At 42.6% G+C, this 19835-nt stretch overlaps 1 protein-coding gene across 1 annotated transcript in view; it reads right to left on the bottom strand.

The window, feature by feature from the left end:
• LOC128840227 (nucleolar RNA helicase 2-like) overlaps positions 1-19286 on the bottom strand; it is a 28104-nt gene extending 8818 nt beyond the window's left edge. The window contains exons 1-9 of the mRNA XM_054033992.1: positions 18852-19286; positions 17024-17299; positions 15412-15487; positions 11880-12058; positions 9551-9668; positions 8435-8620; positions 6098-6243; positions 5605-5754; positions 4131-4292 (exon numbers count right to left, since the gene is read on the bottom strand). Of these exons, the coding sequence (XP_053889967.1) occupies positions 4131-4292; positions 5605-5754; positions 6098-6243; positions 8435-8620; positions 9551-9668; positions 11880-12058; positions 15412-15487; positions 17024-17299; positions 18852-19271 (1713 nt within the window). The 5' untranslated portion in view covers positions 19272-19286. The remainder of the gene's footprint in view (positions 1-4130; positions 4293-5604; positions 5755-6097; positions 6244-8434; positions 8621-9550; positions 9669-11879; positions 12059-15411; positions 15488-17023; positions 17300-18851) is intronic.
• Between the last annotated feature and the right edge of the window lie 549 nt (positions 19287-19835).

The raw sequence follows: 19835 nt of genomic DNA, 5'->3' as shown, positions 1-19835 counted from the left end.
GGCAAATGAAATTTAATGTGGAGAAATGTAAAGTAGTCCACATTGGAAAAAATAACCCCAACTATACATACAATATGATGGAGGCTAATTTAGCTACTACAAGTCAGGAAAAAGATCTTGGAGTCATCGTGGATAGTTCTCTGAAGATGTCCACGCAGTGTGCAGAGGCGGTCAAAAAAGCAAACAGGATGTTAGGAATTATTAAAAAGGGAATAGAGAATAAGACAGAGACTATATTATTGCCCTTATATAAATCGATGGTACGCCCGCATCTCGAATACTGCGTACAGATGCGGTCTCCTCATCTCAAAAAAGATATACTGGCATTAGAAAAGGTTCAGAAAAGGGCAACTAAAATGATTAGGTGTTTGGAATGGGTCCCATATGAGGAGAGATTAAAGAGGCTAGGAATCTTCAGCTTGGAAAAGAGGAGACTAAGGGGGGATATGATAGAGGTATATAAAATCATGAGTGATGTGGAGAAAGTGGATAAGGAAAAGTTATTTACTTATTCCCATAATACAAGAACTAGGGGTCACCAAATGAAATTAATAGGCAACAGGTTTAAAACAAATACAAGGAAGTTCTTCTTCATGCAGCACACAGTCAACTTGTGGAAGTCCTTACCTGAGGAGGTTGTGAAGGCTAGGACTACAACAGCGTTTAAAAGAGAACTGGATGAATTCATGGTGGTTAAGTCCATGAATGGCTATTAGCCAGGATGGGTAAAGAATGGTGTCCCTACCCTCTGTTTGTCAGAGGATGGAGATGGGTGGCAGGAGAGAGATCACTTGATCATTGCCTGTTAGGTCCACTCCCTCAGGGGCACCTGGCATTGGCCACTGTTGATAGACAGGATATTGGGCTAGATGGACCTTTGGTCTGACCCGGTACGGCTGTTCTTATGTTTTTATGTATGTTCTTATGAAACTTGGAAATGGCAAAGATGCTCAATGACTTCTTTGTTTCGGTCTTCACCGAGAAGTCTGAAGGAATGCCTAACATAGTGAATGCTAATGGGAAGGGGGTAGGTTTGGAAGATAAAATAAAAAAAGAACAAGTTAAAAATCACTTAGAAAAGTTAGATGTCTGCAAGTCACCAGGGCCTGATGAAATGTATCCTAGAATACTCAAGGACCTAATAGAGGTGGTATCTGAGCCTCTAGCTATTACAGGGGTCAGCAACCTACGGCACGGGTGCCAAACATGGCACGCGAGCCGATTCTGAGTGGCACGCTGCTGCCCACTGAGGAGGAGGAGGAGGGGCGGAGGGGCCGGAATGCACCACGCTGTGGGAAGAAGGGGGAGGGGGAAGCTTGGCTGCCGCAGGATTAAGCTTCTGCCTCCTGCCCCCGCAGGGGAGAGCAGTGGGGAGGGGGTCCCGGCCCCCCGCCCCACTCAGCCCCCCCGCCCACCGCTCTCCCCTGCGGGGGGCAGGAGGCAGAAGCTTGGTCCTGCGGCAGTCACGCTCTCCTCTCCCCCCCCCCGCCCGTTTCTTCCCACAACGTGGTGCATTCCGGCCCCTCCTCCTCCCAGAGGAGCAGAGCCGAGGGCAGCCTGCTGGCTGCTCTGTAGAGCAGGCAGAGAGGGGTAGGGACCGGCCTGGGGGAAGGAGGTGGAACAGGTCATATCCCTCCCAGCCCCCTGCCATGAGCTGCTCAGGGCAGGGGGCTGGGAGCACCCTCCCGAGCCAAGCAACCCAGCCCTCTGCCCTGAACCCCCCACACACCCAGCCTTCTCCCCTGCACCTCCACACACCCCCCAGCCCTCTGCCCTGACCCACCCCACCCCCAGCCTTCTGCCCTGCACCTCCCCACCCCAACATACACCCATCCCTCTGCCCTGCACCCCCCCAACTCCTCACCCCCCAGCCCTCTGCCCTGCACCTCCACACCCCCCAGCCCTCTGCCCTGAACCCCCCCCAGCCTTGTGCCCTGCACCTCCACACCCCCCCCAGCCCTTTGCCCTGACCTCGAGTCCCCGCCCACACCCAGCCCTCTGCCCTGAACCCCCCACCCAGTGGGCTGAGCAGGCTGGCAGCATAAGATCAGCATTTTAATTTAATTTTAAATGAAGCTTCTTAAACATTTTGAAAACCTTGTTTACTTTACATACAACAATTAGTTTAGTTATATAATATACACTTAGAGACCCCTTCTAAAAAAAGGTTAAAATGTATTACCGGCACGCGAAACCTTAAAGTGAATAAATGAAGACTCGGCACACCATTTCTGAAAGGTTGCCTACCCCTGAGCTATTATCTTTGGAAAATCATGGGAGACAGGAGAGATTCCAGAAGACTGGAAAAGGGCAAAAATAGTGCCCATTTATAAAAAGGGAAATAAAAACAACCCAGGAAACTACAGACCAGTTAGTTTAACTTCTGTGCCAGGGAAGATAATGGAGCAAGTAATTAAGGAAATCATCTGCAAACACTTGGAAGGTGGTAAGGTCATAGGGAATAGCCAGCATGGATTTGTAAAGAACAAATCATGTCAAACCAATCTGATAGCTTTTTTTGACAGAATAAAGAGTCTTGTGCATAAGGGAGAAGCGGTAGATGTGGTATATCTAGACTTTAGTAAGGCATTTGATATGGTCTCGCATGATATTCTTATCAATAAACTAGGCAAATACAACTTAGATGGGGCTACTATAAGGTGGGTGCATAACTGGCTGGATAACCGTACTCAGAGAGTAGTTATTAATGGTTCCCAATCCTACTGGAAAGGTATAACAAGTGGGGTTCCGCAGCGGTCTGTTTTGGGACCGGCTCTGTTCAATATCTTCATCAACGACTTAGATATTGGCATAGAAAGTATGCTTATTAAGTTTGCAGATGATACCAAACTGGGAGGGATTGCAACTGCTTTGCAGGATAGGGTCATAATTCAAAATGATCTGGACAAATTGGAGAAATGGTCTGAGGTAAACAGGATGAAGTTTAACAAAGACAAATGCAAAGTGCTCCACTTAGGAAGGAACAATCAGTTTTACACATACAGAATGGGAAGAGACTGTCTAGAAAGAAGTACGGCAGAAAGGGATCTAGGGGTTATAGTGGACCAGAAGCTAATTACGAGTCAACAGTGTGATGCTGTTGCAAAAAAAAAAAGCAAACATGATTCTGGGATGCATTAACAGGTGTGTTGTGAGCAAGACATGAGAAGTCATTCTTCCGCTCTACTCTGCGCTGGTTAGGCCTCAACTGGAATATTGTGTCCAGTTCTGGGCACCGCATTTCAAGAAAGATGTGGAGAAACTGGAGAGGGTACAGAGAAGAGCAACAAGAATGATTAAAGGTCTAGAGAATATGACCTATGAAGGAAGGCTGAAAGAACTGGGTTTGTTTAGTTTGGAAAAGAGAAGACTGAGAGGGGACATGATAGCAGTTTTCAGGTATCTAAGGGTACATCTACACCACAGGGGGGAGTCGATTTAAGATATGCAAATTCAGCTACGTGAATAGCGTAGCTGAATTCGATGTATCGCAGCCGACTTACCCCGCTGTGAGGACGGCGGCAAAATCGACTTCTGCGGCTTTCTGTCGACGGCGCTTACTCCCACCTCCACTGGTGGAGTAAGAGCGTCGATTCGGTGATCGATTGTCGCGTCCCAACTGGACGCAATAAATCGATCCCCGAGAGGTCGATTTCTACCCGCCGATTCAGGCGGGTAGTGTAGACCTAGCCTAAAAGGGTGTCATAAGGAGGAAGAAGAAAATGTGTTCATCTTAGCCTCTAAGGATAGAACAAGAAGCAATGGGCATAAACTGCAGCAAGGGAGGTTTAGGTTGGACATTAGGAAAAAGTTCCTAACTGTCAGGGTGGTTAAACACTGGAATAAACTGCCTAGGGAGGTTGTGGAATCTCCATCTCTGGAGATATTTAAGAGTAGGTTAGATAAATGTCTATCAGGGATGGTCTAGACAGTATTTAGTCCTGCCATGAGGGCAGGTGACTGGACTCAATGACCTCTTGAGGTCCTTTCCAGCCCTAGAATCTATGAATAAAGGATTCATACAATCTGATATTTCACTGGAAAAATACATGGAATTCAAAATAGATTTAGAAATATTGAAAAAGGGCTTCAGAAGATATAATATTCAATAAAGCATACCCGTTTCTTACCTTTGGGGGTGAACTCTGTATGACCAGGTCAACTTCAGGGATATCTAAACCACGGGCAGCTACATTGGTTGCAACCAAAACTTCAAATGCTCCATTTCTGAAACCCTTTAATGTGATCTCTCTCTGTTTCTGTGGAATGTCACCATGCAATGACTGGGCATCCTGTCAAAAGAACAGATCATTAAGACTTCATCCAACACAGGTATCTATGCAGCAGCAACCCAATGACAACGTTAGCACAATTTGCTGTTCCTCACAACCCCAAACACTGTTCACAGCAGTAGATAGCACCAACTGTGGTGCTACATGCTTTATAGGCGATATGAAGACAAGACCTGATCCTGATTTCACTTTCACTGGTGTAACTCAGGAGTAACTCCACTGAAGATACAAAAACTTAAAATAGAACACCAGTATGAGATGAGAATCAAGACCAAGTTCCCTGCCCAGAAGAGCTCCCCACAGGCAAGAGAGAATATGGAACAAAGTTGTCAGCAACATGGCCAAGCCCAACTGACAAGTCTGAACTGCCTCTGGTATTTGCAAGAAAAGAGGTGGTGCCTAAATTTGTCTAATGGGGAAGAGATCAGGATCTAGAAGTGGGAATTCTCAATACAGTATGCAAAAGCAGAATTTATTAAATACAACACAGATGTTCACACTCACCTAGCCTCAAAGGGTTAATATTAGCATAAAAATCACAAGTGTTTGTGTGTGTCACTCCACAACCTTGTTAAAGTTATTAGCATATTTAGCTGGTTTACTGTTAATGAACTACACAGAATCTCTACATGCACAAGTAGGAGAGAAAAAAGCAAGCCCACAGAACTAAGCATGTCTAGCCTGTACATTTAACTTAATACTAAATATATATGCACTTCCCCAATTCCCTCTTTTCCTTGATTTTAACATTCAACATCAAAACAATATTTGCTCTGTAAGAATCCAGGATTATTATTCATTATGGGTAAATTTCATCTATGTGCAGAAGGCCTGCTCAATATACTCTACAAGGCCTGAATTAATGGCTCAAGAAGTTGGTTTTTTTTAAGAGGGTGAGTAGGCCTTTCAGTTTTAGGGTAAATGTCATAATGTGTTTATAGGATACCCTGTATCCCAAATACTCATTATTCAGATGAGTTGCATGGTTGTAAGAATCAGGAAACCAAACAGCTCTGATGTCTATTCCATTATTATTTCTTATTGTATAGTGTCAGCAATGTGTTTTGCATTGTATAAATCACAAAAAATAAAGTTCCTGTCTCCAAGGATCTTGCAGCCAAAAAGAAGTTATCATCATTATGGTCAAGGAGAAACCTGCAGCTTTCTGAAATGTCTAAAAAAATGGCCTTGTTGACAAAACATGAAGTCTACAACCATAAAATTCTATTTGTATGGCTGCGCTCCCATCTTCATTTCAGGAACTTCTAGCCTTGATGTTTACAACCATGACTACCTTTTCAGACATCAATACCTGTTTAATAGAAGCATTCAGGGCCAGTTCATTTGCATCCTTTTTAGTCTCACAAAATATGATGGTCCGTCCATGACTGCCACTGTAAACCTGAATGACATCCCCAATAACTGCTGCTCTCTGAGACCAGTGACACTCTATAGCCAAATGCTGTTAGGGAAAGAAAATATGTCTATGTTATATCTGCTGTAATTCAGCAGGATATCAGCTAAACTTCTTTACACAAAGACAACATTTTGATTAAAAAAATCCTCTAAAATATTTAGGTTTTTATTTAAAATAAATAAAAAAAACCTAAAACAAAACAAAAATATTGGTTTTCCCACATAAAATTGTTTTTACAAAAAGCTTTATGTTAATTTTAATCACTGCCAAAAGAAAATTAAGCTTTAGTTACTGTAATATCATACCTTTTGAAAGTCAGAACCATAACCCATGTTATCAATACTATGTATCCCTAGCACCTATACTACACAGTAACAAAACTACTTACCTCTACAGTCATAGCCGTCTTTTGAGTCTTCTTTCCAATAAGGTCAATCTGTTCATATCCGGATTTCATGTATTTTTTAGCCACATCATACACCCAGTGTGGACAAGTTGCAGAAAACAGCAGTGTTTGGGGGTTGTCTTCAGAATCTTTGAAACAACACATCACTATCAATAATCCAAGTAGTATTACAACATAAGAACTGATATTTCATTACAGATTCCATGTTATGATGACTAGTTATAAAGCAATAAGCAACCGAGGGTCCTGTGGCACCTTTAAGACTAACAGAAGTATTGGGAGCATAAGCTTTCGTGGGTAAGAACCTCACTTCTTCAGATGCAAAAAATTGATCAAGTATCAACAAGACCAAAACTGCTCCCCATTTAAGCAATAGCATTTAAGCAATAGCAAAATTCCCAATATTTGAATCAGAGCAAGATAAAAGGAGGAACTCAACTGATGGTTTACTATTATTTTCAGCATGATGCTCAACACATTCACTATATTATCATGCAACACAGACTTGATGCCCTATTCCAAATAAGATAGCTTAACATTCAGTAGCTGTCACTGCAAAATGCACAGCCTATTCTTATAGATCCCTCAGGACCAACAAGCATTGGAACAGAGATGCAGGTGACCTCTAGGTAGTCCACCCTCTATCAATGCAAATCATTTTCTACAACATATGTATGAAATGTAGCCTATCACATAAATCAGCTTTTAATGTGATAATTGTAAAAAAGATTCTGGAGGAAATCCTGGCAATTACAGACCAATAAACCTAACTTCAATACCAGGCAAACTGGTTAAAACTATAGTAAAGAATAGAATTATCAGACACACAGGTAAACACAAGTTGTTGGAGAAAAGTCAACATGCCTTCTGTAAAGAGAAATCATGCCTCACCAATCTATTAGAATTCTATGAGAGGGTCAACAAACATGTGGACAAGGGTGGTCATGGGATAAGAGGGAAGGGATCATTAACTGGTTAAAAGATGGGAAACAAAGGGTAGGAATAAATGATCAGTTTTCAGAATGGAGAGGGGTAAATAGTGGTGTCCCCTACAGATCTGTACTGGGACCAGTGCAGTTCAACATAGTCATAAATGATCCAGAGATAGGGTAAACAGTGAGGTGCAAAAATGTGCAGACAATATAAAATTATTCAAGATACTTAAGTCCAAAACAGACTGTGAAGAGTTACAAAGTGGTCTCACAAAACTGGGTAACAGGGCAACAAAATGGCAGATGAAATTCAATGTTGATAAATGCAAAGTAATGCACATTGGAAAACAATCTCAACTACACATACAAAATGATGGGGTCTAAATTAACTATTATCACTCAAGAAAGATCTTGGAGTCATTGTGGATGGTTCTCTGAAAACATCTGCTCAATATGCAGCAGCAGTCAAAAAATTTAACAATGTTGGGAACCATTAGTACAGGGATAGATAAGACAGAAAATATCATGATGCACTATATCAATCCATGGCATGCCCACTCCTCAAATACTGCGTGTAATTCTGGTCGCCCCATTTAAAAAAAAATATTAGAAGTGGAACATGTACAGCAAAGTGCAACAAAAATGAGTAATGGTAACTGTTACATACCCTATGGACAAGAGATTAAAAAGAATGGGACTGTTCAGCTTGAAAAAGAGACAAGTAAGGGGGGATATGATGGAAGTCTATAAAATCATGAATGGTGTGGAGAAAGTGAATCAGGAAGTGTTATTTACCCCTTCACATAACACAAGAACCAGGGGTCACTCAATGAAATTAATAGGAAGCAGGTTAAAAAAAAAAAAAAAAGAAGGAAGTACTTCTTCACACAACACATAGTTAACCTTTGGAACTCATTGCCAGAGGATATTGTGAAGGCCAAAAGTATAACTGGGCTCAAAAAAGAACTAGATAAGTTCATGGGTCCATCAACAGCTATTAGTCAAGATGGTTATGGATGCAACACCGTGCTTAGGGTGCTCCTAGCCTCTGACTGCCAGAGGTTGGAAATGGATGACAGGGGATGGATCACTCAATAACTGCCTATTTTGTACATGCCCTCTGAAGCACCTCTCACTGGTCACTGTCGAAAGACAGGATACTGGGCTAGATGGACCTTTGGTTTGATCCCGTGTGGCCATTCTTTTGTTCTTATATTTCCTAGTGCTTTGACCATGTCAGTTTCAAATGTTTCAATTGATAAGGCTTCCACCATTTCCTTCAAAAAAGTATTCCAATATATACACACACACACATATACATACACACACTTATATATCAGAAAAATTTTCTTAGACAATGCAATACTCACATAAATTCAGTATTTACCTTTTTTGTAAGCAAATGCTAGAATTTCCTCCACTTGTTCAGCAAAGCCCATGTCCAACATTTGATCAACTTCATCCAAAACAACATGCTTCACATTGGAAAGGTCCAGCTTGCCATTTTGAAGGTGGTCTTTAATTCGTCCGGGAGTCCCAACTAAGATGTCAATGCCGTTTTTAATATGTTCAACTGGAACAAATGGCAGCAAAACAGCACATGTGTAAGAATGCTTAGAGATCACAGAATTTCTAGGGCTGGTAAACTACTATCAATTTACAGTAATACTTCTAATACCGTAATACTCTAGGTAGTTAATTCCCTAACCTTTCACTTTTGGAGACAGGATTAAATCAGTTTAGGTCACAAGTAAAAGGAGTCTGGCGGTGATCTGTGGCTTTCTATAAGGACTGCTATCCTAAAACCAAAACTGATAACTTAATGAGAATGCCCAAAATCTTCATTTTCATTCAATTCGCATTTAACGCCATCAGGACTTCATCATAATTTACAGTCTCTCTTCTCCCAGTTGAGTTCCCACTTTGTCACTTTTTTATTTAAAAATAAATAAATAAATATCCAATCATTTCTTCTGCAGTTCTTGCTGTCACTCTACTGTGCTGAGGTCAAGTGGCAAGTTCAAGGCTGAGCTCCTTAACATACTCTCCAATTACATTAGAGGTATCTGAGCCACAAACTACTGAAGCTGAAAGCAACATTACAAGATGGCAGGGACAAATGAATAGACAAGAACTGGATTGATTTGTTCAGTTTCACTATCCTCTAAACTGGAACACCATCACTTGGGAGTTTAAAATGAGCACTGTGCTTTCCTTGGACAGTCATCTGACCCTAGCGTTCATACACTCAGGAACAAGATTATTTCTTTATAAATTTAAAAGAAATGTTATAACCTTTGAAGAAAATAAATTATACATTCCGTTAGAGATCCCCTGGGATTCTTTTAGTAGAGATGGAGCCAACTTGAACTGCCTTTTCTTTTTAAAATAATTTCAGTTTTTTACTGAAGTGAAACCTTAAGGAAAATAGCCAGTTTTATTCCCCGAATGATTCTCATGAAACAAGAGCGGATACCAAAGCAACTTCTAAACATGTACTTACTTTGTCCATTGTATGGCGTTCCTCCATAAAAACAAGCCACTGTGAGTTTCTTTGTGACATCCTTAAAGTCCCTGGCTACCTGGATTGCCAGCTCTCTCGTTGGCGCAAGAACTAGCACCTGGACAGAATGATAAACCGTCAGAAATGCAGCCACTTGGTGATTGGTATCAAATTCCCCACCCTATCAGGTAAGTTGTGCTGCAAAGTTGGTCTGACACTGCCCCCTTGAATTTTCTCCTGTTAGTAGTCACCTGTGGTTTTATGCCACATTCATCACAATGGTATCCAAGTTCCTGCTCATCATTCAGATCATATTCTCAGCCAGAAGGAAATTGGTACATCATGGCTTTCATAAACAGTATGAACAAGCAGAACAGGCATCGCTTTCTCCAAGCTAGCACTGATATTGACTTGGGAGCCACAATGAGCTATCCAGCGCTATGGACCTCAAAGAAAGCTTGGGTCAAAGCTGGCAGAACCCAGATTTATGCAATACTGAAAGCTGATCTGACCCCTTCCACTAATCTTGGTCACAGAGCAAATCAAAGGAGAGCCCCCTGCAATTGTATGGGTCACATGTCCCACAGAATGGGTTAGATAAAGTGCCTCACACTTACATGAACCTTTACTTTTAAATTTACTATTCATTTATTTGCTCAGGTTATTAGTTGAAATTTCTTAGTTATCCAGTGTTAATTCTTGCTGTTATAGTTATTTTGCTATGTCCATTTTGTTGCTATCACATTTCAAGGACACGTAGGTTAGCATAACCAGGTTTTAAGCACCAAGAATATGATTAATAAAAACAGTTACTCTGGTATCATTGCTAAATGACAGTGTACAGAAAATAGAATTAGAGAGATCTCTCTAGGATTTCCGGATCCTTCAGAAGTATGGTGCAGACCATTCTTTTTGCCTCACTTTCCTCCCCAACATTAAGGAGGATGAATTAAGGTCGACTAAATGTTTAGCAATAGTTACACCATAGTTATGCCTTGAATTATATAATACACCTAATGAAGCCTTTTAAAAATGTAACTTTCATTGATATTTCTTGCCTAACAGCAGTGTTTCTGTTACATACTTCGCACTTATTTAGGAGTCTGAAATACTTTAAAACACTAGTAATTAATTCTCAAACACTTCTGAAAGAGAGGTAAGTGTCTGACTCATAATACAGACCAAGAAATTGACGCAAAGAGGTCAAGTGACTTGCCCAAGGCTACACAAATCAGCAACAGAAATGGGATTATAAAATCAGGAATTTCTGACTCCCAATCCTGTATTCATTTATCTAGATCAGGTTGCCTCATTGTTCCTGACTGGCAACCAGATTTAACAGCTGAGGACAGCACAATTAAGATAGTCCAAAAAGAACTGTACACTATAAGATAGCTCTCTAAATCTATATATTTTCTAAAATTATGACGACGACCAAGGCACAGTTCAGTATTAAAGGACAAAAATGTGCATGAACCAAAATTGTGGGATAACAAGAGAGCTGCTATTTAATTTATTTTAAATAAAACGCTGACGTTTGAAGCACTCTAGTGAGCGATCACTCTCCCCACCTCCCAAATGAATTGCAATTGTTAGCCTATAAGAGTTAAAAGATATTTTCAAGAATATTATTCACCGGTTGATACTCTTTCAGACAATATTATATACTGTTTACTCTAAAGGCAGGGCAGAAGGATGAAAGAGATGTGTTTTTATTCCACAACCGCAACGAAGGTGGTTGGTCTAACTATAAACAGACCAACCTTGACAATACCCCTTTATAGCGCATTATGAGTTAAATCACCTGCTTAAATAGAAGCATAAAGAACATTTATGCCAGGACTTGAAATCATAACTTAAGCTGTCCCAATGTGGAGGGAAAAAGCAAGTATCATCCTGGAGTTTATATGCAGAGGCAAGAATGATTTGGGATAACACCAGTTTGCTGGTCTGCTTCATTTTTATGAGTAGGACAGGTATCAAACCATACAAGAAACCTGCTCACTAGGCAGCTAAGAGCAGAATATTTGTATATGCTCATATGTATACAGCAGATAGGCTGAAAAGAGGGAAGGCATATTACACAATGAATGCAATCACAAAGAATCACGAAGCCATGTATTTTGTCATCATTAGGATACTACGAAGAAGCGTCATTTTGTAAACCTTATTTTGAAGAATGTGTTCCAGGATCAGAAGGAACATTTAAAAAAGCGAGTAAGTGGGAAGAAAGGTGATATTTTTAATAAGAACCAAAAACAATTATAAAATCACTTTCAAATATTGCCATAATTTAAGCCATCACTGAACCCTTAAGTGGCTAAATTACCTTTGGCGTGCGGCCTCTCTTCCTCTCTAGTGTGTCTCCCTGAAGTTTTTCAATCAAAGGAACAGCAAAAGAAAACGTTTTCCCAGTTCCAGTTCGAGCCTGAGCGATCACATCTTTGCCATCATATATGGGCTGGAAGGTCTTTGCTTGCACAGAAAACAGGTACTTTACTCCTCGAGCTGCAAGACAGTTCCATATACCTTTATTAAAAGGTGCTGTGAACCCACAATGGGCTGAAATAGACACCTGAAAGCCCTTTTGTATGATAATGAAAAGCAAACCAATTTCATGAGACAGATCATGGCAAATCCTACATCTGACAGTGGGTGCAAACAGTAAATACACATTTGTTTTCTTTTCTATTATACTTGGCAAAGCATTTTTTTATCTTTTTCTGGGAGCAAGATTTGATATCTGGGGTAAACAACTATTTTTTGCTACGTTTGGTACAGAAAGCAACAGTACATGCAACTGATTTTGATATCAGTCAAGATTGTGGGATTTTTTTGTTTTTAAACACAGACGCACATTAAAACTTGGAGAAGTTTGAAAGATGCTGTACAAAGAGGAAAACATTAGGGTGGGTAAAAACTGGCCAGTAGTATATACAAATTATTAATGGTGTGACTTCAGAACAAAGAAAGTTTAAAATGGATTCCTGTGCGTTGCTTTAAACTCTACTAATACTCAATGATCAAAATAGCGTGAACTCCATTGTAATTAAATTCACAGAGTATACTAATCTAGGATAGCAGAATGCCAGAGAGAAGAGATCAAAACTGCCAAATGATCTAAAAGTTGAGATAGATGATGAGTTATAAATTTGATTTAATAAAGATAATTTAAATACAAAATGGAATAGTTTTTCAGAAAATAGTATGCAGAAACAGATACGAAGTTACAGTAGACAATATAAGTGACAACCTCACAACATAATGCTAATGAGAGGAGAAAAAAAGTAGGGCTGTCGATTAACTCAAAAAAATTAATTGTGACTAATCACACTATTAAACAATAGAATACCAATTGAAATTTATTAAATATGTGTGGATGTTTTTCTACATTTTCAAATATATTGATTTCTATTACAAGACGGAATACAAAGTGCTCACTTTATATTATTATTTTTATTACAAATATTTGTACTGTAAAAATGATAAACAAAAGAAATCGTATCTTTCAATTCACCTCATACAAGTACTGTAGTGCAGTCTCTTTATCGTGAACGCGTAACTTACACATGTAGATTATTCTTTTGTTACATAACTGCACTCAAAAACAAAACAATGTAAAACTTTAGAGCCTACAAGTCCACTCAGTCCTACTTCTTGTTTAGCTCAGACAAACAAGTTTGTTTACATTTGCGGGAAATACTGCTGCCTGCTTCTTATTTATGTCACCTGAAAGTGAGAACAGGCATTCGCATGGCACTTTTGTAGCTGGCTTTGCAAGATATTTACGTGCCAGATATGCTAAACATTCATATGCCCCTTCATGCTTCAGCCACCGTTCTGGAGGACATGCTTCCATACTAATGATGCTCATTAAAAAAATAATGCGTTAATTAAATTTGTGACTGAACTCCTTGGGGGAGAACTGTATGTCTCCTGTTCTGTTTTACCTGCATTCTGCCATATATTTCATGTTATAGCAGTTTCGGATGATGACCCAGAACATATTGTTTTAAGAATACTTCCACAGCAGATTTGACAAAACGCACAGAACATACCAATGTGAGATATCTAAAAATAGGTACAGCACTCAATCCAAGGTTTAAGAATCTGAAGTGCTGTTCAAAATCCGGGAGGGATGAGGTGTGGTGCATGTTTTCAGAAGTCTTAAAATAGCAACACTCAGATGCGGAAACCACAGAACCCAAACCACCAAAAAAGAAAATCAATCTTCGGCTGGTGGCATCTGACTCAGATGATGAAAATGAACATGCATCAGTCTGCTCTGCTTTGGATCGTTATCGAGCAGAACCCATCATCAGCATGGATGCATGTCCTCTGGAATGGTGGTTGAAGCATGAAGGGACATATGAATCTTTAGCGCATCTGGCACATAAATATCTTGTGACACCAGCTACAACAGTGCCATGCGAATGCCTATTCTCACTTTCAGGTGACATTGTAAACAAGAAGTGGGCAGCATTATCTCCTGCAAATTGTAACCAGACTTGTTTGTCTGAGTGATTGGCTGAAGTAAGACTGAGTGGACGTGTAGGCTCTAAAGTTTTACATTGTTTTATTTTTGAATGCAGTTTTTTTTTTTTTTTTTTTTGTAAAAATTCTACATTTGTAAGTTCAACTTTCATGATAAAGAGATTGCACTACAGTACTGGTCTTAGGCAAATTGAAAAATACCATTTCTTTTGTGCAAATATTTGTAAAAAAAATAAAGTGAACACTGTACACTTTGTATTGTGTGTTGTAATTGAAATCAATGTATCTGAAAATATAAAAAACATACTAAAATATTTAAATAAATGGTATTATATTATTAACAGCGCGATTAATCACAAATATTTTTTTTAATTGCACGATTAATCTTTTTAATCGCTTGACAGCCCTAAAAACAAACAACTGTCTTCTCACAGTTTATATCAAGAAACAACTGTATCACAGAAGAAATAATTCTGCCTTGATGAGACTGCACTTGAAATCATGTAAATGTGAAACCCTCATTAATGGGAGCAAAGGTGCCTAGAGGTTACAGTGGGGTGCGAGAGTCAGGCCTTCTGGTTTCCATCCCTGCTTGTGTCACTAACACAGAATGGCTTTGGGCAAATTACAGTAACTCCTCACTTAACACTGTAGTTATGTTCCTGAAAAATGCAACTTTAAGTGAAATGATGTTAAACGAATCCAATTTTCCCATAATATTTAATGTAAATGCGGAGGGCGGGGTGGGGGTGTTAGGTTACAAGGAAATTTTTTTGGGGCAGACAAAAGGCATTATATACTGTACTGTGGTTGGGAAGTGCCCCTGGCTTAACCCACACAGACACAGCCCGCTGCAGGCAAGGACGCTAGGAAGCACCTTTGCAGCAGCAGCAGCCGCTTCCTCTGAGAAGAGCAGGCACTGACTTTGCCGGGGGATGCTCCAGGCCCGCCTCCTCCTGTCCCCGCTCCACTCCAGGCCCACCTCTTCCCACCCCCACTCCACCTCCTCCCAGGAGCAGCTGCATCCCCGCTCCTTCCCTGCCCCACATCCCCAAAAAGTCCTAAGCGCTGGGAGGGAGGGGGAGAGGAGGCGGAGAAGAGGAACTTATGCAATGCTCCCTTGTAAAGTCACTGCTATTCCACAGAATCTTACAAGCAGTGGACAGAGCAGGCAGCCAAACAACATTATAAGGGAGCATTGCACAACTTTAAACGAGCAGCGACGTAACTTTGAAACAACGTTAAGCAGGAGGACGTTAAGTGAGGAGTTACTGTATTTAAAAAGCACTGAGCTATCCCTCCCCCCTACTTGCGATCTATTTGGAACCCATCTTTTTGTTAGTAAATTTTTTCTCCACAGAAGTTACCTTTAAGAAGCTCAGTTGTTTCTTTGGAGATAGAGAAATTAGAGAAGGCACCTTCTCTCTCCTCTTCTGTCAGCTGCTGTTAAATTAAAATTAAGCAGCAGATTAGGCATAAGGAGACAATCAGTTTACTATACTACTCAGTTCCACAACATTTTAACCGAAAAAAACAAAACAAAAACCTCTTCTCCAGAACAGTCTCACCCATGATCCTCTGTGTACATGGGGGGAAAGGAGACCCTCAAAGTCATCTTACAACCTTGATAAATGCAGGGCAACCACCTTTGGCCCCTGCACCTCAGGCTGCTATTACATTGTGTATATACACTTGACATTAAAAGGAATGTCTTTTTTGGACTATTTGTGTTCCTTTTGCTAATTAATATTTTTTAACTCACCCCTGGAAAACATTAGAAAATTGTTAAGCCAAATGCAGAACAAACAAAAACAAACACATATTCACTATTAGCATATATTATCCAGTAAAGAACATTTCTGGATGATGGAACTTTCTCAGAGATTTTGCAAATAAACATTTTAATTTAAATTATCCACTAAATTGACTGATTTGAAATTAGCTACCCAACTTCTGCTACAGAAATTGAAAACAAACTACAGGTGATCTACAAAAACACTCTACTATGGACATATACTTCCCTATGTAACAAGCAATAAATAGAAGAGCGGCAAGACCCAGAAATATATACAAGCGGTGAATTCAGTGAGCAAGGTCTCTCTGAAACTTGTCAACAAGACTCTGATCAAACAGAAAAGAGCAACTGAAAGCACTCCATGCTCATTCCCATAAGTGGCATGCTCTCTTTTTGTAGTACTCCTTTCTCAGCCTGATGCATGAAATCAGATTAATGTCAGATATTTTCTGGCATGGAGGTTGTGGGCTTGTCTAGGCAGGAAAATTTACTGTCTTAATTATACCAGCGTAACTCCCCAAGTGCACACTCTTATTCCAGAATAAGATACAACTACATTGAGATATACCAGTATGATCATGTCAGTAAATTTACCTGTGTAAACAAACCATATATATCCTTCCTTGGCAGGAGATGGATTTACAGATCAATGGTGAGATTTCCCCCTTGCATTTTGACCCCTTTATGCAGGGCAAAGGGGTCCAAAAGCCCTGGACCTGGCATGGAGAGAATTGTTTCCAGAGCAAGAACTGAGGAATACAGCCATAAACTGACTTATGAGGACCCATTTGTAAACCCTGGTAGAGATGGGGGTGAGGGGGAGAGGGCAATGTGGACTGTACAGCACTGCAGAGATTCTTGGCAGAGCTGCTGCCTACAGTCAGCTGGGGACAGGCTGTACCGTAGGCAGCCCAAGGTACATCAGGGCTGCTCCACCCACCAGAGCAGACCAGAAACAAGAGAGCTTAAAGGTTGATTAAACTTAAAGCCACTTTAGCATCCCCTCCTCCTGGATTGTGAATTCTGTGCTGCACCTCCTATAGGTAGAGCACAGAATCTATTATCCTCTGCTAGGACCAGGGATGATACACAAGATATTTCCTAGCAGTGCTGAGCACTTCCACCAAGCAAGACTGGTAGATTACATTTTTAAAGCAGGTAAAATTCAGTGTTTCAGTGTGTACCTTTACTGGCTCTTGGTCACTGTCATATTCCACACTTGATGCTTCGCTGGAATTACACTGAGCTTTTGAGTGGACAACACCATTGCTTATGGACGAGGATTTCACCTTGTCCTCTGGGCTGTTTTCTTCAATCTCTCGATCCACTTTTTCTTTAACTTTTTTCTTCTTTTTGGGTTTAGGAGGCTCAAGGTCATCTTCAGATAGCTCATTTTCCTCTGTTTGGGATTTCAGCTCCTTAGATTTATTGCGGCGTTTAGATTTCTTCTCCTTTTTATCCTTCAGAGAGAAAACAACAGAAAAGGACAAAAAAGTCTAAGTCTATAAAGAAAAGTAAAAGATCTTTAGACTTTTTGTCTGTGATGCCTGATCTTCTTCAGGGAGAGCAGGATTCCTTTGTCATCAGAATCTCTCCAGCAGGGTCATACCCCATTTTAATTAAACCACCCCCTATTGCGAGAGGATTTTCGGTCACAGTTAGATTACTTGAGGACTGATACTGAATACTAAGTATTGAATATGAGGAGAACCAGATTCTTCCTAGGCTAACAGTGGATGAATTAGTGTCATACGCACCTACCTGTTTACTCACTCATGATTACCATATGTAAATATTTGTATGACAGAAGCCCCTAGAGGCCCCAAATGAGTTTGGAACTCTATTTTATTAGGCACTGTACAGGCACATCTTTCTTATCCCAAAGCACGTACAATCAAAACAGACACCACAGACAAAGGATGGGAGGGGAAACAGGCAGGAAGTGATGTGATTTGCCCAATCTCATGCAGCAGATTAATGGCAGTGTCAGGAACAGAACTCTCTACTGAGTCCCAGTCTAATGCCCTATCCTATCCACTGGACCAAGATATTAAACCAAATCTTGAGCTTCTAGACACTGACATTTAGAGATCTCCATTTCACACAGACATTTGGGATGGGTTGGGATTAGTATGTATAAATGTGCTATAACCAAACTGAGGACACGTTATAATCTGAAAGGACGGTATGTTTACACTGCAGCTGAAGAGATGGGATGACCAGCATCAGTAGACAGACTCACACTAGCAGTGCTCAAACTAACGCTCTGAAAATAGCAGCCTGGACATTGCGGCACAGGCGATGGCTTATGCTAGCTGTCCCAGTCCAAGCCCTGGCTCTGAGCTCAGGTGGCTGGCTAGCACAAGCCACTGTCCATGCCACAAGGACCACACTGCTGTTTATAGAGCTCTACTTAAAGCAGAGCTAACCCGAGCGATTCTACCCTCGCTGGGAATCACATCTCCCAGCTGCAGTACACATATACCCTAGAAGTCTCCATATAGCGCTGGAAACTCTTAACTCATCCAGGCGCCAAACACCTTCCGGGGATGGAGGCAGGGCGTGCTCGGCGGAGCCCCTCTGGTTAGAGAACACACCCGCCCTGTGTCTAGCACAGCCCAGGGCAGGCACCTTTCTCGTCCCCTGGTAGACTGACAAGCGGGCAGAAATGCGGCAGACCATCGGGATGGCAGCTTGGCGGGCGCCGCTGATGGTTCAGCGGCAAACGAGCGGTGCCGAGGTCTCCGCTCACTCAGCCCGGCGGTACCCACAGCCGCTATCAGGAGGCGAGGCGCCCACGTGGCGCAGCAATGGAGGCCAAGCGGCGAATAGCACGAGGAGCCTCCGGCACAGCACGTGTCTGTGCGGGGACCCCCGGGCTCGGTTCTCCCTCCGGCAGGCGGGGATCGGGCCCCACCCAGCCGGCTGCTCGCGCCCCCGTCCCCAGCACGCCCGGGGATCCCGGGTTAGGTGGCGTCTCTTTCCCGACATTTCCGCCTCCACCGCCGGTACCTTGTGCTTCCTCCTCCGGCCCGTCCGTGCGGCCTCGCCTTCCAGGGCGGTCTCAGGCTCGCTGTCGGCTGCAAGGAGGGCGGCTGCGGGCATTTCCTCCGGCTGTTCCCCGTGGAGCTCGGGCACGGAGCCGCTGCGCTGGTCGGCGGCCGCGGTGAAAGGAACGAGCCCCGCCCCGGGGCTGGCGCACAGGAAGTGAGGCGAGGAGATGAAGGCCGGGGCCCAGCCCCAGCGCCGGCCGAGGGAGAAGGGCGCTGCGCCGCCTGCTGCAACGCCGGGCTGGAGCAGCCGTAGCGCCGAGCTGGGGGGGCGCGCTGAGCCGGGTCCTCGCGCGAGCCGGGAGGATAGGGCGGGGAGTCCCGCAGCCCCTGCGCCCGGCCGGCCGGCTCCGTACAGCAGCGTGCGGCACGCTGCACCCATCAAGCGCCCTTGGATGGCCCGGCCGCCGCGCGCACCCGCCCCTTGGCCCAGTGCCCGCCCCTGCCGCCCGCGTCACCCCTCGCGGGGCGCAGCTCAGAAGGAGCCGGCGGGGCCGTACTGTCCCTGCGCTTCCCTTCCACCCTCCGCAGGGGCAGAGCTATGGCTTGTGGGTGCTGGGGATGCCCGCCCCCCGCGCGTACAAGCCTGTTCCACTTCCCGCGAGCCCACACTGCTGGGGGGATGAGACGCCCACCTGCAGTGTAGCTAGTGTCTCAGGCTCTGTGGCGAAACAGCAGGTAGGGTTCTTGGAGCTCACGTCAGCTGACCTGCATTATGGAACCCTGGGTTTGAGCGTCTACACTGCATTTTAACCTAGGGTGACCAGACAGCAAGTGTGAAAAATCGGGATGGGGGTGAGGGGTAATAGGAGCCTATATAAAAAAAAGACCCAAAAATCGGGACTGTCCCTATAAAATCGGGACATCTGGTCACCCTACTTTAACCCTAGGTTAAAATTTTTCTGACTCAGGCTTGAGCCTAGGGCCCTGGCAACCACACTGCAGG

This window comes from Malaclemys terrapin, chromosome 7 (assembly GCF_027887155.1).
Source record: "Malaclemys terrapin pileata isolate rMalTer1 chromosome 7, rMalTer1.hap1, whole genome shotgun sequence".
Classification (NCBI taxonomy): Eukaryota; Metazoa; Chordata; order Testudines; family Emydidae; genus Malaclemys; species Malaclemys terrapin.
Note: the sequence above shows the minus strand (reverse complement) of the source record. Positions and strands in the feature narration are given on the sequence as shown.